General features: G+C 42.1%; 1 protein-coding gene across 6 annotated transcripts in view; it reads left to right on the top strand.

The window, feature by feature from the left end:
- samd4a (sterile alpha motif domain containing 4A) overlaps nucleotides 1–15,423 on the top strand; it is a 68,877-nt gene extending 53,454 nt beyond the window's left edge. For all 6 annotated transcript variants that reach the window (XM_039794084.1, XM_039794083.1, XM_039794080.1 and 3 more), the window contains 5 exons: nucleotides 917–1,035; nucleotides 3,939–4,140; nucleotides 7,405–7,531; nucleotides 10,478–10,561; nucleotides 12,759–15,423. In XM_039794084.1, the coding sequence (XP_039650018.1) occupies nucleotides 917–1,035; nucleotides 3,939–4,140; nucleotides 7,405–7,531; nucleotides 10,478–10,561; nucleotides 12,759–12,787 (561 nt within the window). In that variant the 3' untranslated portion in view covers nucleotides 12,788–15,423. The remainder of the gene's footprint in view (nucleotides 1–916; nucleotides 1,036–3,938; nucleotides 4,141–7,404; nucleotides 7,532–10,477; nucleotides 10,562–12,758) is intronic.
- Nucleotides 15,424–27,569: the final 12,146 nt, after the last annotated feature.

Genomic DNA, 27,569 nt, shown 5'->3' with positions numbered 1-27,569 from the left:
CATTTCTGCAATTATATAGCCTATTATCAAAATTAAATTATTCAATGTTGTAAGTTTTTCCCTCTTCCGGAAATGACTATGAACACTAACAAAAAATGTAATAATATATATTGAAATTTAATGAATTACGTCTGATTTCATAAATATTTTTTACTGACGGTTATCACTAACGCATCTGTGATTTAATATCGGCACATCGTATTTGGTGAACACATAGTAGGTCTACCCTATATACATTCAGTAAGAAAGTAAGTAGGTCAAATTTATTTATAAAGCGCTTATCACAGACAAAGAAACAAAGTGCTTTACAGTGGCAAACACAAGAAACGCAATTCAGAGTGAGAACACAATACACAATCAGTATTACACATTAGTATTGAAAGTGCAGACCGATCAACCAGACGTGTCTATCTGATTTTTAAAAGAATCCACAGAAACAGCATTCCATAGTTTCGTTATGTAAGTATGTACATACCTACATTGTACTGCCTCCCTGTTAACTATATGCAAATATCATTATTTTTCAGCCTAATTATTAACATGTTATCCCCCTGCAGAAACCTTTTACAAAATTGAAATGTTGATGGAATTCATCAACTTAATAATTTGAGTGAGTTGTCAGTGAAATTACCTGGGATATGTACCATGGATCATTGATTAGTTAGCTAGTTTAAGAGGAATGCTCTCATCTAGACCACTCTCTGTCTCTCTGAAACTCTTAAGTTTTTGTAAAATATCAGTCTCATTATGTGGTAGTCTAAATGTGCCGTATCATGCTTTACATTTACTGTTATGTGAAGGAGGTCATTTGTTGCGACACAATGTACCTGAAAATCCTCAGCCATGCTCTTCACCAGTCATGCCTCATTTCATCCCTGATTTGTACTCCCTGTTCTCCCCTCCCCCTCCCTGTCAGTCCTTCACTGAGACGCAGAAGAAGAGGCTGTTGTCATGGAAACAACAGGTCCAGAGGCTGTTCCGGTCCATTCCAAGGAAAACCCTCCTCGATATAGCAGGGTACCGACCGCAGAGGAGGTAAACACGCAGACATGCAGTAGCTATCATTTCCTGGGTTTTATTGTCTGTGATAAAAATAAAAAAAAAACTTTAAATCAGAGTCGCTTTAACTTTAAAGGTCCCACGGCATGAAAATTTCACTTTATGAGGTTTTTAACATTAATGAGTTCCCTCAGCCTGCCAGTGGCTAGAAATGGTGATAGGTGTAAACCGAGCCCTGGGTATCCTGCTCTGCCTTTGAGAAAATGAAAGCTCAGATGGGCCGATCTGGAATCTTCTCCTTATGAGGTCATAAGGAGCAAGGTTACCTCCCCTTTCTCTGCTTTGCCCGCCCAGAGAATTTGGCCCACCCATGAGAGAGAGACATCATGGCTTTCAAACGAGCAAAGTGGGAGTTGGTCAAGGCCACACCCCCACCCACCACCTTGCCCCGCCCTCTCTCCTCCTCAATAGCATTTAAATCTGAAGACACATAAATGGCACATCCTAAGGAAAGCTCATTGTGGGACTGGCTCTAGTGGCTGTAATTCTGCACCAAGGCTGAATTTCGGGAAAGAGACTTCAGATACAGTATTAGGGGACCACTAAGGTCTATATAAAAGAGACTTCAGATACAGTATTAGGGGACCACTAAGGTCTATATAAAAGAGACTTCAGATACAGTATTAGGGGACCACTAAGGTCTATATAAAAGAAACTTCAGATACAGTATTAGGGGACCACTAAGGTCTATGTAAAAGCATCCAAAGAGCAGCATGTCATGGGACCTTTTAATAAAACAACCAAATAAATCCACTTTTAAGAAAGGACAACAGATTTCTGGCTGTAATTGATCCAATGAGTAGAAAATGTAAAAAAAAAAAAAAAAACGTTTATAATGGTACAACTACTAGTATGTTTTACATACACACACGGTGACAGGTCCTGTGCCAAATGTAGCAACATTTTTCATGAAGTTCACTGATTCCTCCTATTATTTCCTTTGTTGAAATGTACTGTATACAATTACAAAAGCATACATGTTGACAAACAGAAGTGAGTAAGAAAATTATGTATTAATTAGTTTTTAAACAGCATGTTATTTTAATCTTATTATAACCACAAGTTTAACTTAGTTCAAAACATTTGTCTTTCTCCTCCCTAGCACTACAGCTTCATAAAACTAGGGGGAAAATTGCAGTTGTGATGAAGATTGCAAAAGCGTTTGCTGCTTGTTATTTTAAAGGAGAAATCCGGCGCAAAATGAGCCTAGGGGTTAATAACATGTGTACCGAGTTGACCCTTCTCTGGGATGTTTTCATGCTAATCGAATGTGATCAGTTTTAGCCCAAACCGCTAATTAGCTTATAACGCTAGTTGTCGGGTAAAGTAAAAAGAAATCACTATTTCTATACCACTAACAAGGCTCAAATAGCACCACACTTCCACTGTAGCATAATGAGGGTCCCTACATGGAAACCGAAGCACTGAGAACAAAGAGTTTATAAAGACAGTACCGTTCACGTATACAGGCAGGCGCCATCTTGGGAAAACAGTCACGACCAGTCGAACGACGAACGCCGCGTAACCAGTAGGGATGGTACGGTTCATGAAAAAACACCCGAACCGCTCGGTTCGCTAGTCTCGGTTCAGAGCGTGTGTGTACCTCACGGTTTGTCAGTACACTGTTAAGCTGCACTAACCTCTTACTGCCGTAGTGCCCACTTTATACACCTATGTTAAAACACTTACTGGAAATGACGAGCGGGATGGGCGTGACAAACGCAACCCATGGCAGCTGATTGGACGATCGCGTCACATGGGTCTGGCTGGTCCCAAATTTCAAAACAGACTGTCATGGCGGCTCGTTCAGAATCTATGTTCAGAATACGATCTCATATTGTACTAAAATAGTTCACCGAAACGTGTTTCTGAAAACATTTTAAGCGAGAAATAGGCCGTGCAGTTGCTGAATCTGTCTTAATTTCAGATCGACAAAGGTCAGTTTAAAAGATTTTCGTCAGATTTTGAGAGACACCGAGCCGACCGCTCCTCAAGTGGAGTGGGGTGCCGCTGCAGGTCACGTCACGTTACCTGCAGAAATGTCCAGTGGGAGAGAGGCTGCCCAGAGCTGGAGGATGCGCCAGCGTCGTTTATAGTCTGGTGTGTGGGAACATTTTGGATTTCATGGTACCTATGATGAAATAAAACAATATATAGAACTACAACTGTGTGCATGTTTTGTGCAACATGCATTCAATATGCTAATTTTAGCTATATATCATATGCTGAAGTATATTCTGGAGTGTTAAAGATTAAAAGAAAAAAATAACAAGAACCGTACAGAACCGAAAACCGTGACCCTAAAACCGTGATACAAACCGAACCGTGGGTTTTGTGAACCGTACCACCCCTAGTAACCAGTAACATAGCTCAAGCACGGCTTTCATCGTTGGACTGGTCGTGACTGTTTTCCCATGATGGCGCCCACGTGTATACATGAACGGTCTTTATAAACTATCTTTTTAATAAACTGTCTGTACACTTACAAAGTTCTCAATGCTTTGGTTTATATGTAGGGACCCTCATTAGGCTACCGTGGAAGTGTGGTGCTATTTTGAGCCTTGTTAGTGGTATAGAAATAGTGATTTCTTTTTACTTTACCCTCTGCCCCGACGACTAGCGTTATTAGCTAATTAGCAGTTTGTGCTAAAACTGGTCACATTCGATTAGCATGAAAACATATCCCAGAGATCGGTCAACCCCTAGGCTCATTTTGCGCCAGATTTCTCCTTTAATGTCTCACTTTTATTAGTTTTTTACATTCAGATTTGGAGTATCTATTCCTCTTGCTCGTCTTACTTTACCTGACTGTTCAGCTCATTATGTGTGAACTCGAGTGAATGACCTGTATCTCACGTTTTTGTCTCGTCCTGCTGCAGCCGTTTCGGCCAGTCCAACTCGCTCCCCACCGCTGGCTGTGTTGGGGGCAGCGTGTCGGCCAGGAGGAGCCTTCGCCAGTTCCAGATGCCCTCCAGGAGCTTGCCGGGTGCCAGGCTGGGCCTGCTGGGCAGCGGGGGGCTGCTGGGACCCACACCTCGCAGCTCCAGCAGCACACCCACTGGTCCCAAGCAGGGGAGACAGGTGAGTCAAACCAGCAGTACATTTCAACCAACAAGGGAAGATGACCATAAACCAACAGGGCTGTCAGCTAACGTTTCCCCAGATATCCTGGGTATAATAAACCTTTCAGTGTCCAGAGAGTGTTACTAGTTATTAGTATTTATGTGCTACATATTTTAATATAAGGGATGCTAAAATAGAATGAGATTATGCAGTATTATTGTTAGATTAGCGTATGGCAGGCAATTTCTTTTGAAACCGTTTTAGAGCTACAAATAACGATTATCTTCATTATTGATTTCATATGTAGGCGATATCAGGGAGTAATTGTAAAATGTTAGAAAGTATTAAAAATAATAGCCCATCACAATTTCCCAGAGCCAAAGGGGACATCCTTAACTAGTCTTTTCTGTCAGACTCATGGGTCTTGTACAGTAGCCGCAGCCCAGCTGGCGCATGCAAATGTGACGTCACGGAAACGGCGTGACTATTTATACCCGCGCTGGTGGTCGCGACACTAGTTGCAGTCTTCTCCTGAACAGAGGTGGCGCTAATGAGGAAAGGCTACCGACGTTGCTCTTTCTACAAACAAGAAGAAAAAGATAAACAACGGCAGAACTGGCAGCAGCATTGACGTCAGTGCTTCGATTTGATTCAATGACCTACTTGGTCGGATCAAGCCTTTCATTCACCATAAAAGAACTCATCTTAACCCAGTAAGTTTACCAGAGAGACCTGCAGTCACTCTGAGAGTCCTGGCATCCGGTTGCCCAGGAGCTTGTTCATGCTTCCTGTTTCTGCTTTGTCGACCTCAGCTCGCGCGCTATAAATCCGGGCGCCGGCAAGATCTACGTCATTTTGACGTCACGATGGTGCGAGACGGTTGGGAACGGCCAGTATAATTCACGCTTAACGGTCCAAAACTCAAATGAAAAACCTTCCCATTTGAGAAGTTGCAACCACCAAACATTTGCCATTTGTGTTAGATAACTAATCAACTAATCAATGAATTGCTTAATAGTTACAGCCATAAATGTTTTAAAGACATATGGTTCAATTGTTTTTATATTTAGTGTGTTATTACTTTATCGAACACCCTTTCAGGTGATCAGATGAGGGTGGATAGTTCAGATGATTTCCTAAAAGGCCTGATAATAAAAAATCCCTAATACAGAAAAACTAGAGTTAAATGTAAGATTATTATCATGTGTGTACGTAGTGACTGGGGTGCTGAATGGCAGTGGTGTTTGTGACTGCACAGAGGAACATTTTGAAATGCGTAATAATACATTCCAGGATGTTTACAATAACCTGGGCAGCAGAATTCCTTCTTCAGCACGTATTCTGCCTGAAATAGACTTTCTTTTTATTCCACGAAAAAAAAAATGCGGGGTGAGGAAGTGGGGCTGCGGTGGTGTTTGACGAATGAAGTGAGGTGGATGGAACTCGTAGCAGGTCACCCAACATACCAGAGGCCCTGCGTCAGCGCCGAACACTGAAACAGGAGGAGCTGCGGAGCTGTTTCAGGCCCATCCTGGCACACTCTGGTCTGGGCTGACCCAGTTCATTGGGAACCTCTCTCTCTCTCCCACTCTCGCTCTCTCATCCCTTACAATGACAGGAAATACCTCCGTTCCTTACGCTGGACCTTCTTGTGTGGGACTGTAGTGTGGATGCATAGAGAGAGAGAGAGAGAGAGAGAGAGAGAGAGAGAGAGAGAGAAGGAGGGTGGGAGGGAAATATATGAGTCATAGTTTGGGAGAGGTAGCTGTGGTTTTGGAGGAGGAGGGGCAATGAGAGACAGAGTTTGTATGAGTGTATGAGAGAGAGAGAGAGAGAGAGAGAAAGAGAGGCAGTGAGAACAGTGCACAGGCATTTCCTGTTTTTCCCTGGCCCATGGCACTGCTGGGCCATGAGAGGGGGGTCAGAGAGGGGAGGGGAGGGGCGTGTGGTAGTGGTGTTGGGGGTATAATAGGCAGGTTACAGTGAGGAATTCATGTGGCGAGCGTCTGAGACTGTCATTAGGTGTGGGCCAGACATCCAGACAGGAGCTTGTGGGGTGAAAATGTTGAAGAAGCTGTTGCCTTGATCTTACACCAGACTTCTTTCAAGCTTGCATATTTCATGTATGTCTTTGATCAGTGAAAGTTTTAGCAATGTGTGGAAAGCAGTGCCGTACAGCACTTTGGTCAACTTTGGTTGTTTTAAAGTGCTCTATAATAAAGTTTGTTTGATTGATTGAAATTAACCTAAAGCAGTAGGAGGATCTTTGAACTTGAAACTTGTGCATCAAATTACGATGTATTATTATATTGCCTTTTAAATGTCAGTATTTAATTACCCAAGTTATCCGCAGGCAATTAAAATGTCTAAGGTTGGAGCATCCTTAACCTGACTCTGCCAGATGGATTGCTTCGCATTTGCTCGGCATATCCATCTGGGAACTTTCCGTTGGGGAACTTTTGGGAAGGGGCGAAAATACTGGTTAGCTGATTGGATAAACCATCTGTCTATCACCTATGTTGGTGATAGACGGACCAAATCAACCAATCAGATCAAACTCCGAAACCAGTCGGGAGAAGAGCAAAAACATCTTTTCCACGTTGTTTAGACTGAACAGTCGCTTCTTGTTGCGTCACACCTAAACCCGCCCCAAAACCAACGCTGATTGGTCGGTCGTTTTGCGAACGGCTCCAAAGTTTCTCTATCTCAAGATGCCAGATTGATCTGCGAGTGAAAAACTGGAGCTCGCGAGATCAGGACGGTCTCACGAGGCTAGAGCATGCTGGGGGACAAGTGTTGTTTTCCAATTAAAGAACTGTGGAAGTCTGAATGCAGCATATGCTCAAAACTCTGTTTAACTTTCTTTGTACCACAAGAAACATTCAATATATGCAATGCACCTCAAAAACATTTTACATTTAATTGTGCTTGAGTTAGTAAATAGTCATAGATTATTTAAATTTTTCAATACCAAATTAGTCTTTCATTCAGACAAAACTCAAAAATAGAATTTGGCGACCCCTTTAGATAACTTGATAACGTTTATCAATCCTGGGAAATGTTAACTAAATCCTATGTTAAATTTAGATTAGTTACTGCATTTTGAGAGCAGAAGCTGAAATAGTATGTCCAATACATGAAAATGTGTAAAAGTGGATGGACAGATTTCAATTTCTGCCGTTAGACGATAAGTGTTCAACCATAACTATGACACTAGTCCTACAGAGGTGTCTGCATGTTCAAAAAGTTAATTTAATGCTGTTGTTAAAATATTCTCCTCAGGGTCTCTGGTTTGCCAACCCCGGAGGAAGCAACAGCATGCCCAGCCGGACCCACAGCTCCGTGCAGAGGACCCGCTCCCTGCCGGTTCACACCAACCCACAAACCATGGTCGTGTTCCAACAAGCCGGTAAGAAACGCAGGGAAACATGCTTCAAGTGGTTTATTGTTACCAGTTTATATACTTGTATATTTTGTCTTTTTATTCTGTATTAAATATTGGCAAGTTTTAACTTCCACATCTAAAATGATGCCAAAATCTGCAGTGACATATACTTTTCTTTTAACACTTTATTCCCTTATTTTTTTTTGTAAAGGCAGAAATACAGGATATATTCCATAGTGCAGCTATGGGCGAATAGAGACTTTCAGCTCTATTCACTTCCTCCTTGCTATCGAGGTGGAAAAACCTGTTTTAGCACAAGAATGTTGTATCGTTTCTCCCAGAACACAATGGAAGTTATTGCCCAGTCATTGGCTCTTAGGAATTGACTGGATATTGATCCAGTCAATTGACTTGAATATTGATCTTTATGCAAGATTAAACTAGCCTAGAAATTTAGACACACCCTAGCGGCAGAAAATGTAATTTGCAGCCAGGGCGTGTAGGCACTCTCCGTTGGCTTGCAAGCTGGAAAAACCAAACTAGTCAGTCCAATCACATTGTGTATACAGTCGGTGGGCGGGATTATGGCTGCTGCTACTGCTGCTGCTGGGAACAGCGGTCTTCTGGAAAACTTGGAGTTAAGCTTTTCTTTGAGAAAAGAACGGCACTGAAGTCATTCTTAAAAAAGGAAGATGTGGTTGGAGTTTTGCCAACCGGATACGGCAAAAGTTTAATCTATCAACTAGTTTCGCTACCTTCTTCGTCGCTCTGCCTGGTTGTAGCGCTATCCTATTGCGTGCAGAGGGAATTTGAAAGACAACCGTTTATCCCGCCCCTCGGATTGAGCCCTGCCAATGGTGAGTTCCCAGACCCAACATCTTGATGTGGGTCTGGCTTGTCAGGCTAAGATTAAATGACATTTCAACAAAAAAAACAAATAATAATGAAAAGGTACTCCTAGTTATTGGGGGTAATTTTAAATGTCACAGGCCTTTTTTTAAATCGTGAAAGATCTCCCTCTGAGCCTGGTCTCACCCTGAAAGCCCCCCCACTCAGTGTCCACACAGGCTCGGGTCATGGTAACCATCGGCGCCAGGCAGAGTGACCTTTAGTAGCCTCTGCTGACTGGACTTTGTCCCACAGGAACAATGGACAGTAATAGGACAAGCTGGGGCTTCCTCCACTCATGTCACACACAAACACACACACACGCGCGCGCACACACACACACACACACACACCAGAAATGTCCTCTTTTTAGAATGAAGAGGAAAAACTGATTTTGTTTTTAAAAAGCAGGCCAAGTGGAGACTGCATGTGAGCGAGGAAGAGACAGAGGCAGGGAGGGAGGAAAGAGTCAGAGGAGTCTCTCAATGAGGCTCTTTGTGCAGTGAGTACATGGCTCTCTGGCCCACTTTCCTTCCCTCCCTTCTCTCCCTGACTCACTCTCTTTCTTAACTTTCTCTCCCTCTTTCTCCCCCATCTCTCCTTCTTTGACAACTCTGCGGAGTCATGCACTCATAGCAGTCACCCTCAAGGGTGGCTGTAGCTGGGTCTCGGCCAGAGTAACTGATTTGAAAGGCTAGACCCCCACCCTCCTCTGACTCTGTGCGTATATGTGCGATCTGTCTTTCTCTCTGCCAGCAGACGGATAAAGAGACTTATTAAGTGAGACACAGAAGAGAAAATGAGAGGATGAAGTAACAAGTGTGTGTTTGTAGATTTTTATTTTTTTTTTGCTCTGTGTGTTTGTGTCGCTGAAAGTCTGTGTGTGTACAGGGGTGGAGGGGTGTGTGTGGCAGGGGGGTTGTTGGAGGGATTTGGAGCCTATAAATAGTCCAGTGTGGACTACCGGGCCTAACTCAGCTTTTCTCTCTGGCCACAAGGGATTTTCACTGCCCGGCCTGTATTGAAAACTCAGCTAAGGACTAAATGGCTGGAAGGGGTTGCTAGGCTGAACTGTGGCCCAAATACAACCCCCAACACACACATACTCCCCCTCCAACCTCAACCCAACCCTTTACAAAACAGTCTCCACCCTGCTCACAGTTGAGGCAAAGACAACCAGCAGCAAATAGCAACCGAGAGTAAAAAAAAAAAAAAAAAGACAAAATGGGGGCTTTAAGTCGTGTGTAATGTCTGATTTATGTGATGAGCATCCATTAATAATATTATAATCTTAATAATCGGAAACCTCGGAAGTGACCAACTGGAACCAGGATGTGCCGTATGTCTGATAATTAAGTCACTCTGCTGTTGTGCTGCTGTCTGCCATATGTTTGTTTGGGTTGGGGAACAGTAATTTAGTATACTGGCTAAGACGTCCATATCACTATTCTGTAGATCAATATCAAGCTATCCGCTCGGTTGTCTTTATTAATCATAGACTATTTAAGTGATGAGATCTGATCATTGGAGTGAGAGACAATTACAGCGATATCTCATATTACCATTCAGTTCAAAGCAAAGAACATCAATTACATGACATGTTATTTTGAATGACTGAATGTACATTTTGTCCCCAATCCAGTCTTACACCCCCACACACACACACACACACACCGCATCCGCACACACACACACACACACACACACACACATATACATACACACACACACACACACACACACACACACACAGTCACAGCCGCTGCAGTCATTGTTTTGATGTAGCAGTGCTGGAGTTAACACTGTGGTATAATCTGATTATTGAGGCTGAACTTTGGTTAAGTGGACGACATTGTTCCACTGTACTGTTTTTGAATTTATTTTGTTCTTTGCCAACTTGTCGTCTGGCGCAAATTTATTTAAAAAATGAGGAAGAAAAAACTTTAAGCATTATCATGAATTTTGTTTGATTATGATTAAAGTAAATAATTTGATTAAGTCAAGTTTTCCCTATGTTGTCATCTGTTTAATGTGAATATAATGTAATCACTGATACTGATTTAAATGTTGTATTTGTTACAGATCTACAGTTACCAGTGACAGAGCCAGACATCAACAATCGCCTTGAGTCTCTGTGTCTGAGTATGACAGAGCACGCCTTGGGAGGTAACACACAAATCGTTTTTAAGTGATCCTAATTATTACACCATAATACATAAATACAGTTGTTCCAGAGATTAAATGTGGTTCTAAAGGGTTGTACTTAGTGTCTTCACATTAATTCACAGGTGTGTTTTGGGCGTAACATGCAATAAACCAATCAGAGAAAAATCTCCCATTCCCTTTAAAAGCCAGGCGCGTTTGTACCTTGGCGTGTTGCTATTATGATGGCGGATTTGCACCGTAATATTTTTATTTGTAATCTTTTGCATGTGTGTGTGTGTGTAACAAGCATAGTGTGCACGTGCTGTGCACGAGCCTAGGAGCATTTTACTAATGCGCTGTTAAAATAACAATGAAATGCTGCGTTATTGACTTTTTCAATGGCGCGATCACTTCCCGCTGCCTCAAGATAGCAATACGCCCAGAATGCACCTGAACACACCTCCCTGTAAGACCAGCACGCCCATGGGCGCAAAGATGGGCGCAGGTGCATTTGCTACTTAAACGACGTGGCCGTTAGACGGGAAATTAAACTAGCAAAGACACTTGCATCGGGCTTTGCGCTGCACCGCGCCGGGCTGGGTGCAAGATAGGGCCCTCAGTCTATTATCGTGTTGTGGGAACAGCTTAAAGTCTGGAGTTTTTTGCCGATCAATAACTCCAGACTTGTTGGAGCCCAGCGAGGGTTTTTCAGGTGTGTTATATTTGTTGGTCCAGTCTGACCAAGTAGGTCCAAAACTCGCCAAGTTTGAAATCTGACGGCGATTCTCTCAACAGCCGAGGCGAGTTCATCTCAAGGGGGAAATAAAGTCGGAAGAGCCAGATGAGAAAAGCTGGTTAATAGCAAAAACTTTCATTCACAAATATAATACACGAAAAAAAAAACTGAACTTTTGAATTTGAACACTGGCCTCACAAAAATGACGTGTTAACCTCAGACATCCGATTGTTATACGATCCGAGAAAGAGATCAAATAAGACAGAATAGCCCACTAGACGAGATGCAAGCTTTTTTCCGTCTCGGCATTTGGAACGAATGGCAAACAATATGAAAATGACTTGAAACACATAAAATGCACTTTTAAACAACTTTTAATTGCGTCAAGCCAGTCAGTGGATGACCTGACTTGTGCAGAATATTCCCATGTACAGTAAATTGCAGTCTGGGTTAAAGTCAGTGCCAACTCCCCCCATGCCAAAACTTGACTGAGGTGAAGACAGTGGGCCTCAGTGCTCAGTGCAGAACGGTGGACAAGTGCTGCTTTGTGCGTGCGTGTGTGTGTGTGTGTGTGTGTGTGTGTGTGTGTGTGTGTGTGTGTGTGTGTGTGTGTTAGGTGGATAGAACTGGGCAGCAGAACGAAAGAGTGCTTTTAACTGAAGCAACTCCTTCTTAATCAGTTTCACCTTTTTCTAGTCTCTTGCGCCCAAACATCCAGCCGGCTGTGGTGAGCTTCAGAAACATAACTTGGTAACTGAAGCCAAACAAGCTACAGGAAATGACCCAAAACACAATGTTTCATTGGTATGAGGAAAAGGGTGGTCACACTTAAATACAGTTTATTCTGTATTCTTTGTTCAACAGTAGCTTAATATGACATTAACCTGCCCTTTCAGTATCAACGATGGATTAAGAATGTTGTTTTCCTCTATTCACTAAGTATTTTACAGATGTGTTGTTCTCTCACCATGACGCTGTGGGCTCTGGCCCCTCACTGTTCACCAAGTCAGAAAACGCTTCAGGCCTTCTTTACAAAGAGTCAACAGGGAATTGCAATTAAAAAGTGTAACAAGTAAAATGAATGAGAAATGAGGGAAAAAATGTTTAAAAAAACAAAAAACTATAGAATCTGTTCCGGAGGCATACAGGGGCGTATTAGCTAAATGTGCTGAGTTAAAGTTGCAAGTTAAAAAATTGGACGTATAAGTTGCTACGAGATCTGAAATCCATCCCTGCACCGGTTTCTATTCAGGGTCACAGGAAAGCTGCAGCCTGGCCCAGCATGCACCTGGCGCGAGGGTCAGTGTTAGTGTGAGGACTCATGGCTGTTTTCTAACTGTAACTGTTACAGCTTGGTCAGCTCAGGACCCTTAACTCTCCATCCACACTGTGAAAACACTTAACCATAAAGCCGTCTCGGGATGCTGATGAAGTTAAACACTAAAACGCCTATTTCTTTTTTTTCTGTCGTTCCTTCTTTAGACGGCGCTGACCGCACGTCAACGATATGAATACGAGGACCTGAGTGAGAGCAGTAGGACAGCGCAGGTTCCTGAGGCCCTCTCACGATAAGTCACCTCGAGGTCCCCGGCCCTGCTGTCCCCTCTCCCTGTAGCCAATGGCAGAGCTCAACCAAAAGGATCGGGCGGGATCCAAGAAACACACGAGAGCCGATCACCAAACGGCCAACACAAGCTATCACATTGGCACCGTCCATCGGGTCGGAAAAAAACACACTTCCTGCTCCGCCAGCATGCTCACAGTCCCCGCATCTGGGTGAGGAGAGAGAAACGCATTGAACACGGCCTGAACAGTATGTGGACAGCGCCCCCCCACCACACACACACACACACACACACACACACACACACACACACACACACACACACACCCATCCCCTTCTGGGGAGGCCAGAAGCAGTGCTGCAGCCCAGCAGAATGGAGACGCTGGCCTGTGGATCAGGGCCCAGTGAGACTGAGGCCCTTTTCCCTCTCCGACACCCTCTGGTCCCCGCACATCGACCGCAGCTCGTGGCATCCTTCAAATCCATAACAGTACCTCAGACCCCAAAAACAAGACGAGACAAGCAGAGCTAGAAGGAACGCCAGAAGGAAGTTTGGGATTTCCTTGACTGTTTTTCAGTGAGGACTGAGCGTCCAGCGCGGACACTTGTAGAGCTCGGGAAAGTCCTCTTGCTCGGTATTGGGTGGCAAAAAAGAAAAAAAATAAGAAATCATTTATTTGTTTTGTATGTATTTATTGTTTACATAATGATGCTACTTTCAAAGGGTACAGAAACGTGTATGAATTTCAGGTATGAATTGTGTAATATTCTGTAAAGCCTTGGCTGTCTACCAGCTCAATGTCCCACACGAGTAGCCATCAAGCTAGTTTACAACCAACGTGCTTATTCTTTATTTTAGCAGCCAACCGCAAAGACGTGTCGGCGTGAACATGTATCGAGAGGGAGGAGGGCGAGAAAGAGGTGGAGGTAGAGCAGACGTGTGAAGGGGGATAAGAGAAGGACGTGGAGAAGGAAACAGAAAGTAGTAGAAGGAGGAATCAAGACGAGGTGATACCGGAAAGGGAAGCGGATGTTTAAAGGAGAAAGACCATCAGAGGCAGGACCTTTGATGACCGAGGAAGATGATGTCATGTCTGATCATGTTGTGAGTGGAGTGCAGGAGGAAGTGAGTTTGGCACCGGTCAGTTACATATTGTTTATCCACAGCATGTACTGTATGATCTCTTTGAATTCAGAGCCTTTGTAGGCGCGATACATTGAAAATGTAGGTTTTTTTATACACAAATGGGAGATTATTATCGTCAGTGGGATCCGTCTCCATGTTCAGATACTGGGTTTAGTTATTTTTTTTCCTAAAGCAGGGTGATATGCTTAAGCTGCATGTTACAACTAAATATCTTCACGGAGGAAGATTGCGGAGAAGGTGGCAGAAGAGGAAAAAACAGGAGGTCGATCTGGTTTCTACTCGGACTCGGGTTGCAACTTTGGAGAAATCGCACACTGGCAATCCATGAAGGGAAGTTTTCCCAGAGATTGGCTTCATTAGTGCTTACCTCCACCTGCTGGCCAAACACAGTCATGACGGGACAGGCGCTGAAGTCTCTGGACACAGGCAGATTATTGAAAAATCATTTACGAACATTGTTTTGGGAGATATCAGTGCTGCAGCAGTCCCCTCAAAGATTGCCCGTGTAACATGGTCTTCTGTCTGCACAGGCCTATATGAAATTTATTTTCTTGTTTTAGCTTCTGAATCTCATGGTTATTCTGTGTCTTAATATTTATCCTGAGTTTATTGTGTGTGGAATACAGACTTTATAAGAATAGGTTTATATCGGAATAAGCTGGTTAGGAAACTCCCCTCTTGGCCGCTTTCAGCGTTGTGCTCAGAGTCCCGACCCCGAACGGTTCTCATCTTCGAGGGTTGTTGATTACTATTGTTTAGTTTCTTTCATTAGTTTGTTGCAATTCTATAGTACTTCCTCTGTATCCTGCACTTGATATGATAATGTGATACACTAAAATCCAAATGTTCAAGGCTCACGCGACAGTTTTGTGCTTTGGAGTCCGATCGAACGGAGCAGATTGAGGAGATGTGGTCGACGCTCGCTCTCGACTGCAGCGGTTCAGTCTCGGTGGACGGACAAAAGTAGAGCGGTAGAACCACAACAGGTGGTGATGTTGACTCCCCCAGCAGAGACGAGAACGCTCCTGGCGCCTCTCGCTGACCTGAGGTGATTTCTGTTCGTCTGACGTTCGATGTTGGGAGTTAAAAAATACTTCCTGTTCTCATGTCACACACAGTTTAAGGACCACACCAGTGTTTGTGCATGTTTTAGCCCGTTTACTACAATTTTAATACACATTACAATACTACCAACTCATTTGATTTTATGTTTTTCCCAACCATCCAGGCAAACCATTTAATCTATTATGGTATTAACATGAACTTGGCAACTCCCTGAGAAAGTTCATCCATCACTGCGAACTTTTGTAAGTCCGTCTTGTTCTATAGTGCTCTTCACACTTTATTAAAGATCTTCGCCTGCAAAGGAATGACCACACAACAATAATTTGTTGCGGGCGTGATGTTTGCTGGGATAAAACACTTTCTCAACCAAGTTTCAAGTGTGTTCAACCTCAATTTCATACCATAGTAGTAACTGCTGGCTAGCTACAAGTTTGGGGAAACCTAATAAATACATTTAAAACACTACCGTATGCTTACAAAATAATATTATATGTAGCCAGCAGCGACTCATTCAGTGTGTGCACTATATCTAAGGGACTAAAACATGCAGACACTTATTGTGACGTCTGGAGCCCAAACTAAGGCTGGGCGATATGGAGAAAATCAGATATCACGATATTCTTGACCAAATACCTCGATATTGCGGCGATATTCTAGGGTTGACAGTTGGTGCCTAAACAAAATATCTTCACACTTAGATTTTAGATAAATAATCATCAGTAATGTGGACATAATGTCTAAGTGGTTAAAGGCATATAATAGAACAGCTAGAACAGTCTGGTAAGTTAATAAAAGTACATCACCTTACTGTAATGCAGCCTTTAAAACCAGGAAAAGACAACACTTACTGTATGTCATATTACGATATCCAAAATGTAAGACAATATCTAGTCTCATATCACGATATCGATATAACATCGATATATTGCCCAGCCCTAGCCCAAACTGCCATCTCGTTTTGTTGAACGTGGCTTCAGATCCAGTGATGGTGGCTTGAAACTGCAGTCTGGATCAGTGCGCACACGCACCACAGATATAAATGTGTGTGTGTGTGTGTGTGTGTGTGTGTGTGTCGTTAGTGACAACACTGCGTGCTCTTCAGATTTTCGTCTTGTGTTTCAAGTGTGTGTGTGTTTTCTGCTTTTATACTTTGAGTATATAAGAGCCAAACAGACGCCGTCTGTACATTTGTGAACGAAGATGAAGATTCCACCAAAGCATGAATGTGACATGAACTGATGTTCCACCTTTTAACATCTTTGTTTTAGTTTTTTTTCTGATGCTCCTCACTGAGACGCAGCATCGTGTCTCATCGCAGACAGTTTCAGTGTCACTGCCATATGAATCAGTACTTAAAAGTAGATACAATTATTTATTCTTTTTTTTTCATAATTCTTTTGCAGAGGTGATACTTGTACTCATTTAGGTGTATTATTATTTAAAGTGCCATGTGTATTAACATGTTATGGCTGGTGACCATACGTACATCTCAAATATTAACATAGTTATTGTTGACTTTTGACTGTTTTTCTTTTCTTTTCCCCGTTGTTGCTGTTGTTGGACTATAATAATCTTGTTTGTATCTATCAGTGTCATGTTGAGATTTTTTTTCTTCATGTGAAAGCTTTGCTGTCTGAGCGCAGCCGAGGGCGGCGGCCGGTCCATCACAGATACGTCGATTCATGTTCGGGTTACAAAGTTCACGTCAGACGAGCTGTCTGCAAACAAAACGGCGGTGTGCTGTTGTTGTTGTTGTTGTTGTTGTTGTTGTTGTTGTTGTTGTAGTCTTTGGCAGGCCAGGCCAGGAAGTAGACTGGTTCATTCTGATCTGGAGTCTGAGCTTGGTGCTGTGAGCGTATTGCCACCTAACTGTGTTCTCCTGAGTGGGAGAGGTGAATACTGTAGGTCTCAATGTATGTTACTTTAAAGGATAAGGCTGGCTTTATTCAGTATTTGTCTTATTGTCAACAAATCCCACGAAAAGATCCAATTCAAGTCAATACTTTGACTTCCTGTCTGTCGCACTCAACCCGAAAACCAGATGAAGATCTATTGAAGATGGAGATCTTCAAAAGCAGCTCACAAATATAAAGTTTCTCTCTTAAAACCGGTCGTTAATTTACCTTGAACAGTTTTCAGCAAACGGGAGGAAATTGGTAGACCAGGTAAATCCAGCCCGATCTGCCGGCGATTTGATTTCTCCCTGCAGCTCAGGCTGGAAACCTGTACGTTTATCTATCCTTCTTCCGTTACAAATTTACGGGAACCAATCACAAACCTTATGCTTATCCACCTGGTTCGCTATTTATTGTCGGGTTTAACATGATGACGATAGAGAAGCCACCGAGCAGCTTCTTGTTTACATTCAACAAGCCGGCCACCGAAGCGCAGCAGCCCGTTGATGCCGCTGTCGCTGCTACGTCACCCAGATCGTCGGTCTGATTGGTTGAAGGACTATCCGATTTGCGTACGGGGTCATTTGAAATACACCCGTTGGATCACGCCTCTAGTGCAGTAGAAACTACAGCCAGACTAGGAAATTGTAACTTTGTTTGGGGACTATTTTCAGCGGCGGATTAATCCACATTTGGTGCTCTAGTGAGTATTTGTGGCAGCAGGATTGTGTGTGTGTGTGTGTGTGTGTGTGTGTGTGTGTGTGTGTGTGTGTGTGTGTGTGTGTGTGTGTGTGTGTGTGTGTGTGTGTGTGTGTGTGTGTGTGTGTGTGTGTGTGTGTGTGTGTGTGTGTGTGTGTGTGTGTGTGTGTGTGTGTGTGTGTGTGTGATTGAGTCAAAATAAACTACAGTGTGTGTGTTCATGCAATGAAGGAACATGTCACAAGGTGCAACAGTGTGGCTCACTGATTCTATGGCGCAGAGGAAGAAGAGCTGTCCGGCTCTGATACACAGACAGGCAGGCAGGCAGTGGTTAGTTCACTGTCGGTTGTCTTTTCATGAGATTTGTTTATATTAAGAGAAGTAGAGAATATCACCAGGCTTGTCCTTTTTTAAACATGTTTAACATCACTTGTTGAAATAACCGGTAATGTTATCAAAGGGATTATTGAAACTGTAGTACGTTTGCAGTAATTTTTTTTATCGACTTTCATATCACTTTGCGATGTTTGAGGTATGAGGTGTTGATGGAGAACTTCAGGAGATTTGTTTCAGTTTTGCATAAAAACACTAGTTCTCGTCTGTGGCTGACAGCGTTTGAATAACCTGAGTTTATGTGATTTTTTTTTTTCTTTTTTTTTAATTTTTTTTTCTCTTGGTGCCATAACAGAGTAAAGTTACATGTTTTGAATTTTAGAGTTCCAAACGACCCCTCCAGTTTCCTGCAGCACCTCTGGGTCAAAGAGACGTCCATGTGGACACAGGACATCCCTGTGACGGGACAGCGGAGGGTTACGGCTCTGAGGTCTGGATCATTACACATCTCTTCAAACCAAATGCTTCATTTTTTGTATTTTTCCTAAACGCCTGTCAGCTCCGCTGGTGTCCAGGAGTGCTTCTAACGCCGTGCACACTGCAGTATTAACAGTTAGATAACGCCTTGATATTCCAAATACAAAAAAAAACAATGTACTTTAAATTGAGACATATATGCTGTTTTGTATCTTTTATTTTTGTCAGATTCTGCAGTTTAGTCAGTTTATGTCGATATGGGATGCCAAGACTTTTCTTTTTGTGTTCTTTTTTTTTTTGTGTAAATTCAGCAGCATCCATTCTGTAACAAAGTGTTACCGCTTGACTGTGCTCCTTCATTTCATTTAGTTTATTTTATCAAAGAGCCGATGTCCTGTATTGACTGCAGGCTTACGTATATATTTGACAAAAGAATATTGTATGTTTAATAATAAAAAAAAAACGCAAAAAAGACCAAAAATTGAAGAAAATGCCACAAAAAGAATAAGGGGGAGAAATTGAAGAAGAGAAACTAAAAAGTGTAATTTATATTTTAAAACTGCATGCACAAGGCTGGGAAAGTCATCTTTAGGATAACAAATGGCAGTGCCTTTTTTTTGTACTCGAGACATTCACCCCAAATGTAAAATGGTTTTATATAAACTTTAAAAACTGAAATGTTACAGGATGAAACAGCTGTGTTGGGTCTCGTTCACACTGCACCCCCCATCCCCATCCCCCCCCCCTCCCCCCCCCACTGTGTGCAGAAAATTCACTCGTTTGATGATTTGATTCTCACAGAGGACAAAGAAAAAATTAAGATTAACTTAGTTTATATTGGGGAAACTACCACATCGTACAACATCGGGCTGCAACTTATAATAATATGCAGATTTCTTTCTTTTTTTTTCTTGATTAATTTGATTAATCCTTTAGCCTGTAAAAGGTCAGAAAGTAGTGAAAAATATCCGTAAGGTGATGTCTTTAAATTGCTTTGTTGTGTGTGTAACCAACAGTCCCAAATCAAAGATATTCCGTTTCTAACTATGTATAATCCTCACATTTGTGAAGCTGGAACCTTAAAAAAAAAAAACAAAGAGAAGAAATGCGTATTAAATGATTCATTGATTATCAATCAACATTTTCATAAATCACTTCCTCGGTTTGAGATTCAGTGTAACACATGGATGAGTGTACACGTGTAGCGCGTTCTGTGGTCTGATCAGTGAGATGTCGTGTTAAAGGGATAGTCCAGAAGTTCTGACGTGTGGTCGTATGAGCTACTTCTCCGTAGTCGGTGTGGCAGAGGCAGCAGCTGAACGTATTTTAGACGCTTAAAGAGTCTATATCGGTGTAAGTGTACGCTAGGTTTAGAATATTTTCCCAGATTTACCTTGCTGTCAGACAGCCCTTTTACAGGGTACTGATTCCGTTTTCTCTGCTCTCTTCAAACCCACCAGACTCCTTTCACAAAAACAGTCATTTTACCTCGTAGGAGTTGCTGCTCTACCGCTGCCTCCATCCAGAAACTGTTTCTTTTTCACGGTTCTAACATCCTGTGATTCCACCTTGATTCAGTCACGTTCGCCTCTTTCTGACCAAGTGGTTACAGGATCGTAGTTACAGGAACAGTCCACTTCTAAACTGTTCTAACTAGTCTTCCCCCAAAACCGGTTTTACCATTTGCATTCACACTGGCCAAGTGGCCATAGGAACTGACCTTTTGTTATTATAACTCAGCCATCTAACCACCGCTATAGCCACTTTCCGACCGGAGGGATATTTTGCAGTTCCTAGAACATAAAATTCCTAGAACCCTTTTTCTCTCGTGTGGCCGCAGTTCCTGTAACTCTTTCAGCTCCTACTTCAGGTCAGGGGCTTTTCGCTGTTCTCTTTTCAGCATAGGGACCTAGGTCAACGAGGGTCGGGTTTCCGGTACAGACAGACCAACAACGGGAACATTAATCTTATGCTCAGAGACCCCGCTGTAAGCCGGAGGTCTCTCAGACCGGTCTCGTAAATAACAGGCTTTTATTTCGCCGTTGACGGTTCGTTTGTTTAAATATCACAACACATGTCCATCATAAGATGAACGGGAACCTGTGGTTAACGGTCTTTTCGGAGTTAAACTCCACAAGCGTGGACACACCCTCACACGTCCACAGCGCAGCAGGCAGAGGCGAGGGAGAGAGAGAGATACCCGTTTCTCTTCTGGAGACTTGTTTAAATTATGACAAATATGCTATATACATTAGATTTAGTTCATACTTTTTTTGATGTATTTGTTTTCTGATTTTAACGCTATAAAGACCGTTGCTGTGCTTGCATCACTCCCTTACCCCTCCTATAGTCCCTATGGCCACCTGGCCAGTGTGAATGCAAATGGAGAAAAAAAACAGTTTTGGGGGAGAGTAGTTAGATCTGCTTAGAAGTGGACTTTTCCTAGAACTACGTTCCTGGAACTACTTGGTCGGAAAGCGGCTTACGCGAAAAGGGAAAAGACCGTGCCCTGAAGTAGGAGCTGAAAGAGTTACAGGGACTGTGGCCAGAGGAACTTAATAATCCCCAAATTGGTCCAGTCGGGACAGGAGATAAAAAAGGGTTCTAGGAACGTCATGTCCTAGGAACTGCAAAAATCCCTCTAGGGACTATTGGGCCACCAGCAGGAATCCCTTCTTCATTTAATTGCCTCATTTATCATTATTTGACACTTGATTTTCGTGTACTTCAACATAGTAAAATAAACCCATATAAATCCTCTGTCAGTAGAGAAATTCATCTCCCAAGTTCAGTCAAAACCCGACACTTAAACTGGTTAAAACCAGATGAAACAAATCCTCGTGAAAGCTAGATTCCGTCAGTGATGTCTAGTTCTCCTCAGATGTCTTTTACAGCCTCGCAGCCAACTCTCTCTCTTTCTAAACGAACTTGGATGTGTTTTAGCCGTTGAGCCTTCGCAGTCACTAATCAAAGCAGCTTCACGTCTGTTTTTTTTCTTTCCTGCTGCTCTGGAAAACTAAACGTGAACATTAAAACACAAAGTTGAATCTGAATAAAGCGTTGTGGCGAACAGTGTGAACGACGCCCGCGGCGGTGAACTCGGTCTGTTTCTTTACTCTGTCGGTACTTCTTAATGCTGATATGAAGTTATGAATTATTCTGGTCTGTACAAAAAAAGTGTGAATGAGTGTGTGACAGTGAGTGTGCGTGTGAATACATTCAAGTGTTTTGCAATGTGTCTTGCTGTAATTTTGTGGCGACGTACCAGAATGCTGTGACTTGGCATGCCCCCGTTATACATAAAGAAAAGCTGTAACTCCTCCAGCGTGTGTGTGTGTGTGTGTGTGTGTGTGTGTGTGTGTGTGTGTGTGTGTGTGTGTGTGTGTGTGTGTGTGTGTGTGTGTGTGTGTGTGTGTGTGTGTGTGTGTGTGTGTGTGTGTGTGTGTGTGTGTGTGTGTGTGTGTGTGTGTGTGTGTGTGTGTGTGTGTGTGTGTGTGTGTGTGTGTGACAATTAGTTATAACAGGGTTCAAGTGGGCTTTGAAAAAAATGTCCTTAATAGTTTTTATTTAGTTTTTAAAATAAAAATGTTGCACCTAAATTCAGCCGGCTGAGCTCTGCAGATTTAAGATGGTTTTCACTTCGTTGTCGTTTCACGGTATGTCGTACCTTTTTAAAAATATATATAGCCTATATATTTTGAGGCCCTGAATTTTAACCAAAAAAGAACTTTCACCCAAACCTTGCAATTGTAGTTTCCATCACTGAGTGCAAAAATATGTAAGAAATCCGAGGGGTTAAAGGTCAGGATTTCCCCCTAAACTCTGCTAGTCCACTGATTTTATACACAAAATGTTGTTTACTTGAGAAATACTCAGTGATGGAATGTAAAGACAATTTACTCATGTTCTGTACTTAGGTACAAATTTGAGGTACTTTACTTTAGTCTTTTCATGCCACTTTCCTTTCATCCCACTACATTATTATCTGACATATTGTTACGTTTTAGTCCGTGTCGGCCGATGGTGTGTAGCTAGCCTGATGAGAGGGTCAGACTGACAAATGACACATGAGGGGGAAGATAATCATGGGAACGGCACGCTGCAAGCTGACGCTGAAAAGACAAAGCCGCTGGAAGACTTTTCTTGTTTTCCCACAACAACAAGTTTTGTAAAATACACCTTTTTTTAAAACCAAAACCAAAACACCGAGAGCGGGCTCGTGGCATCTCGACGAAGGAGACGGCGCTGGAGAGCGGACGTGGCGCAGTCGATGCGGAACAGCGGCCTCCCGGCGGCAGGAGAGACCGACCCCAGCAGGCCCGGCTCCAGAGTGCGAAATGAATCAACGGCTGGGTTAGTCAGTTTAACACAGCACAAACCCCTCAGAAGTAAGAAAAACATACACACACCCCAGGTTAGCTTAGCCTTGTAAAAATATAAAGAGCTTACACATTTTCTATCGATTAACGGAGAAAATAATCCACAGATTAATCCATAATGAACATAATCATTAGTTAATAGTTTGAAATGAGCTCCACCTCAACCAACTATAACCGTAAAATCCTGCTTCAACGTTAATGCATGAGTGATAATCTGTTGATAGTATCAATTCAGTCAGGGGACATTTTTATACTTTGTACAGTTTGAGCACAAACGTGAAAATGATCAAGATGCAATCCACCCCTAACTTTTAAATCTCTGAAATCTTTAAAGGCACATTTTCAGTTATTGACAGAAGGTTAAGGAAGTGCTGAGGAGGTCCGTGCGCCAATTCCTGCCACAGTGTCTTTGTTGATATCTACCACTGGAGGGCGCTAAAGTCGTACAGGTTGAATTTTAACACAGTGACTGTAATTATGAAGAATAACTTTGTTTAACTGATCAAAATGTCACAAAAACCAATCACTATTGATCACGTTTGGTGTGAAATTAAGCACAAATGGTTTATTTTTTTGTTTTTCTCTTTTTAAAGAGATTTTTTTCTTTTTAAAGCTGCAATTTGTAACTTTTTTTTGTACCGGTTCAAACTGCAGCCAGGATGATACAGCATGTTGTGTGGTTATTTCACCTCGCAGGATGTCATCAACTGACCAGGGTGACCATGACCTCACCATGAGTATACATGCTTTATTTGAAGTTAAAACACATTGTGTAGACACAAACACAGTTTAAAGTTTCAGCTTGAACTGCTCCTTTCGTTGGTAGAGTTGAATGTACACTCTTTACACGCAGAAGCGGATTGAATTGCCGCTGTGAGATGATGGTAAATTAAATTAAATGAAATGCATGAATGTGATGTTAACCCTAAAGCTGGAGCTGCTGAGTCATGCCTCTGTCAGACATCCAGATTAGGATCAGCTCCATGTCTCTGCTGTTCACTTTGGGCTCAGGGCCACATTAACCCTTTAATGGGCCCTAAAATATATATAAAATTAAAAAAAAAGAGCTGTGAGCCCTCTTTTTTTTTTTTTTTAACCAGTGTTGTCTTCTTTCACTTCAAGTTCATGGTTTTCTAAAATGTTCCTGAGTGCCTTCCTTTTAGGACGCTCCAGGTCTCCGGAGTTGTGAGCTTATTGCAACCAGCTGTTGAAGGCTCGAGCGTCGACCGTCAGCCAGCAGGTTCAAAGGTACTCAGGTTCACTGTTTTCAACACAGACACAAATAGGACGCTCCTCGCTTACTGAGCAACGAGGCCCGTTAACTGTGTAGAGATCCATGCAGCTCAGCTCGAGCTCAGTGTTCCAGTGGTGGAAGAAGTACAACGATGTTTTACTTAAAGTCCTCATATTATGCTTTTTGGCTTTTTTCCCTCTCCTTTATTGTGTTACATAGTGTATATAGTGAAAAAGCCCAAAGTCCACCCCAAAGGGACTTACACAGAAAACACTGTTCACCAACTGCTCCAAACAGCTCTATTGTAGTCCAGCCTTTACTTCAGAGACAAACATGGTCACTTTGTAACACACGTTATAATGCTCGCCTAGCTGCTAGCGTGGCACGCCCTCATACTCTTCTTCTGACTGGCTAGTAGTCCTTACCTAGCTACTGTCAGGGCACACCCTCATACTCTGCTTCTGACTGGCTAGTAGTCCTTACCTAGCTACTGCGCATGTGCAACTCCCAACAAAGATGGAACAGAAGTGAGAGGTCTCACTCTGTAGCTAAAACAGAGAGCTCAACACACAGGGTGAAAAGAGGAGCAGCAGCAATGTGCAGTACAACAAAAATATGGTGTTTTTTGAAAATCAAACCATGTAAACCTATTCTGGTACAACCTCTAAATACAATTATGAACCTGAAAATGAGCATAATATGAGCACTTTAAGAAGAAGTAGCAATATCAGTGTAGAAAACTGTGTTACAAGTAAAAGTCCTGCATTCAAAAAAGTACATAAGTATGAGCATCAAAATTCAAAAAATGTTTATTAGATTTAGTTTTATTAATGTAAATCTGCAAAGTAGCTAAAGTTATCAAATAAACGTAATGGAGTAAAATGTACAATATTTCTTTCTGCGAGATGTAGTGGAGTAGAACGTGGAAATACAAAATTAAAGTATACATAATTGTACTTTAGTACAGTACTTAGCTTAGTTTCCCTTTGTGTAAACCTACTTGTAGATTAAAACTCTCTGTCTGATTCTGGTACTAAACATGAGCTCGCCAGCATGTTAATACTGCCCACACATACTCCGTGCTGAGCTCTGCAGTGCCCTGCAGCTTCCCGCTACGTCCATCCATGCTCTGCTGGGCCGCGCTACATCCTGTAACGCCCTGCAGCGCCCGGATATGACATGAACTACTACGACTATCATTTGAAGTCACTATTCCATTATCTCTAATGTGACTATTATTGCCTCTGTTTATCACATCCCCAACCGGCACCGTCAGACACCGCCTACCAAGAGCCTGGGTCTGTCCCAGGTTTCTTCCTAATAGGGAGTTTTTCCTCGCCACTGTCGCACTGCTTGCTCTTGGGGGAATTATTAGAATTGTTGGGGCTTTGTAAATTATAGAGTGTGGTCTAGACCTACTCTATCTGTAAAGTGTTTCGAGATAACTCTTTTTATGATTTGATACTATAAATAAAATTGAATTGAATTGAATTACACGTCAGCCTTTCAGTTGTACTTTCTCCCAGACAAATGTTGACAAACTACAGCTGCAAATCCACTAATGCTAACATTGAAACAAAACCTTATATTAACTCTGGTTAAGTCCATTCAGTGTTTATAAAAAAAAAAAAAAAAGTTTGTCTGTATCGCTTCTCTTGTGAATTAACTGCTACAAAGCTATAATTCAATTTATTTTATTTATGTGTAACATTTGTATTACAACAAAAAATAGCTAATGTGGGCTACTTCCATAGTGCAGCTATGAGGCTAGCAGAGTGGGGCAGCCATCTTTGAGTGAGTCAAAATAACAGGATCAGTTTGAAATGAAGTGACCAAACACTTCCGTCGTTGTCACATAGAGATTTATTTTCTTTGATTAAAAAGTTTCTGAAATGAACACGGTACATAAAGTGACAATGATGGTGAAGAGGCCACAGATAGGGCTGTCCTTCTCAACAAGGCCACAAAAACATCACATCAGAACACACACACACACACAAACACTCTCTCGCACGCACACACACACACACACACACACACACACACACATTACATGAGTTAAACCCTATTAAGCACTGACATGCACACACAAAATCTGTCTGGGGACATTATGACGCACTGACATGTAAAAGATATGCTACACGAGTAAACACAAAGTCACTATACACACACACACTTGATTTGCCTGCCTCTAATGAAAATGAAAAGTTTTATTTATTTTTTTTGGTTTTAAATTGAGAGGCAAGTTGGCACATACAGGCAGACCCACACACAGGATCATAATTATAATAACACGTTGAAAAATATAATGTAAAAATGAGAATACTGTTTATTTTTCACTACATGAAGCTCATATTTCCCCCGATGATTTTGCATCGAACATTTAGCGCCGTTTTATATTGAAATAGTTGATTGGATAATACAAATGTTTAATTTCTACTTCTAAACTGACTGGTAATCTCTGCTCAACCAAAAGTCCTGAATAAAAGGAAAGGAAGTTTGTAAACGGAGGTTTGCGAGGTGTGACAGAGTGTTAAAGTGCCAAGATTTCAAACAAGGGGATTGGCTGTAGAGGAAAACGTCTAAAAGTCATATCTCAGGAGAATTATTTTCATTACTGATTCATTTTGGTTTTCAGCCTCATCATGTTTTCTGAATATGTCTCCAGTTATTTATAAGAATCTCTCTTTTTTTTTTTATTTACAGTAATGTTAAGTTATATTATACTGATACATCACTTTTATTTTTCATAGCTAAAAAACTAAATATTATTGTACATCTGAGGCTGTTATTCATTTCACCTACAAATCTTTAAATTTTTGTGTTCTTTATTTGTGACACCCTTTATGAAAAAGGGACTTTAAACTAAAATTGCATGATGTCAAGACTAATAATTTTTTTTGATTATTAGCTTATTTTTTTCAGCGTGGATTCTTTCTGTTAAGCTGTCCTCCTGTAATTCTTTGGCCGACGACTGATATTTGATGAATGAGGACACGCGAGTAACGAGGACAAAAAGAGGGTAAAGTCTGCCGGGTTGTGTAAAAAGTAAACGACATGTCAGTCCGCAGCCTCTAACACAGAAATCACCACGGCGACGCTTCACCTTATCTGATGAATAGAAGAAGAAAAAAGAAAAAAAGAGTTGGGCTGGAAACACAGTACACACTCTGTCACTCTTGGTGAGATGGAAACACACACACACACACACACATACACACACACACATGGGTTTGTTTCACTATCTTTGTGGGGACCCATCATTGACATCATGCATTCCCTAGCCCCTTACCCTCACCTTAACCATCACAACTAAATGCCTAACCTTAACCCTTACCCTAACCTTAACCATCACAACTAAATGCCTAACCTTAACCCTTACCCTCACCCTAACCATAACCTAATTATATCCCTGATCCTAAAACCAAGTCTTAACCCTCAAACAGCCCTTTAAACTTGTGGGGTCCAGCATTATGGCCACACAAAGCTATTGGGACCCC

The sequence above is a fragment of the Perca fluviatilis genome, chromosome 3 (assembly GCF_010015445.1).
Source record: "Perca fluviatilis chromosome 3, GENO_Pfluv_1.0, whole genome shotgun sequence".
NCBI lineage: Eukaryota > Metazoa > Chordata > Actinopteri > Perciformes > Percidae > Perca > Perca fluviatilis.
Note: the sequence above shows the minus strand (reverse complement) of the source record. Positions and strands in the feature narration are given on the sequence as shown.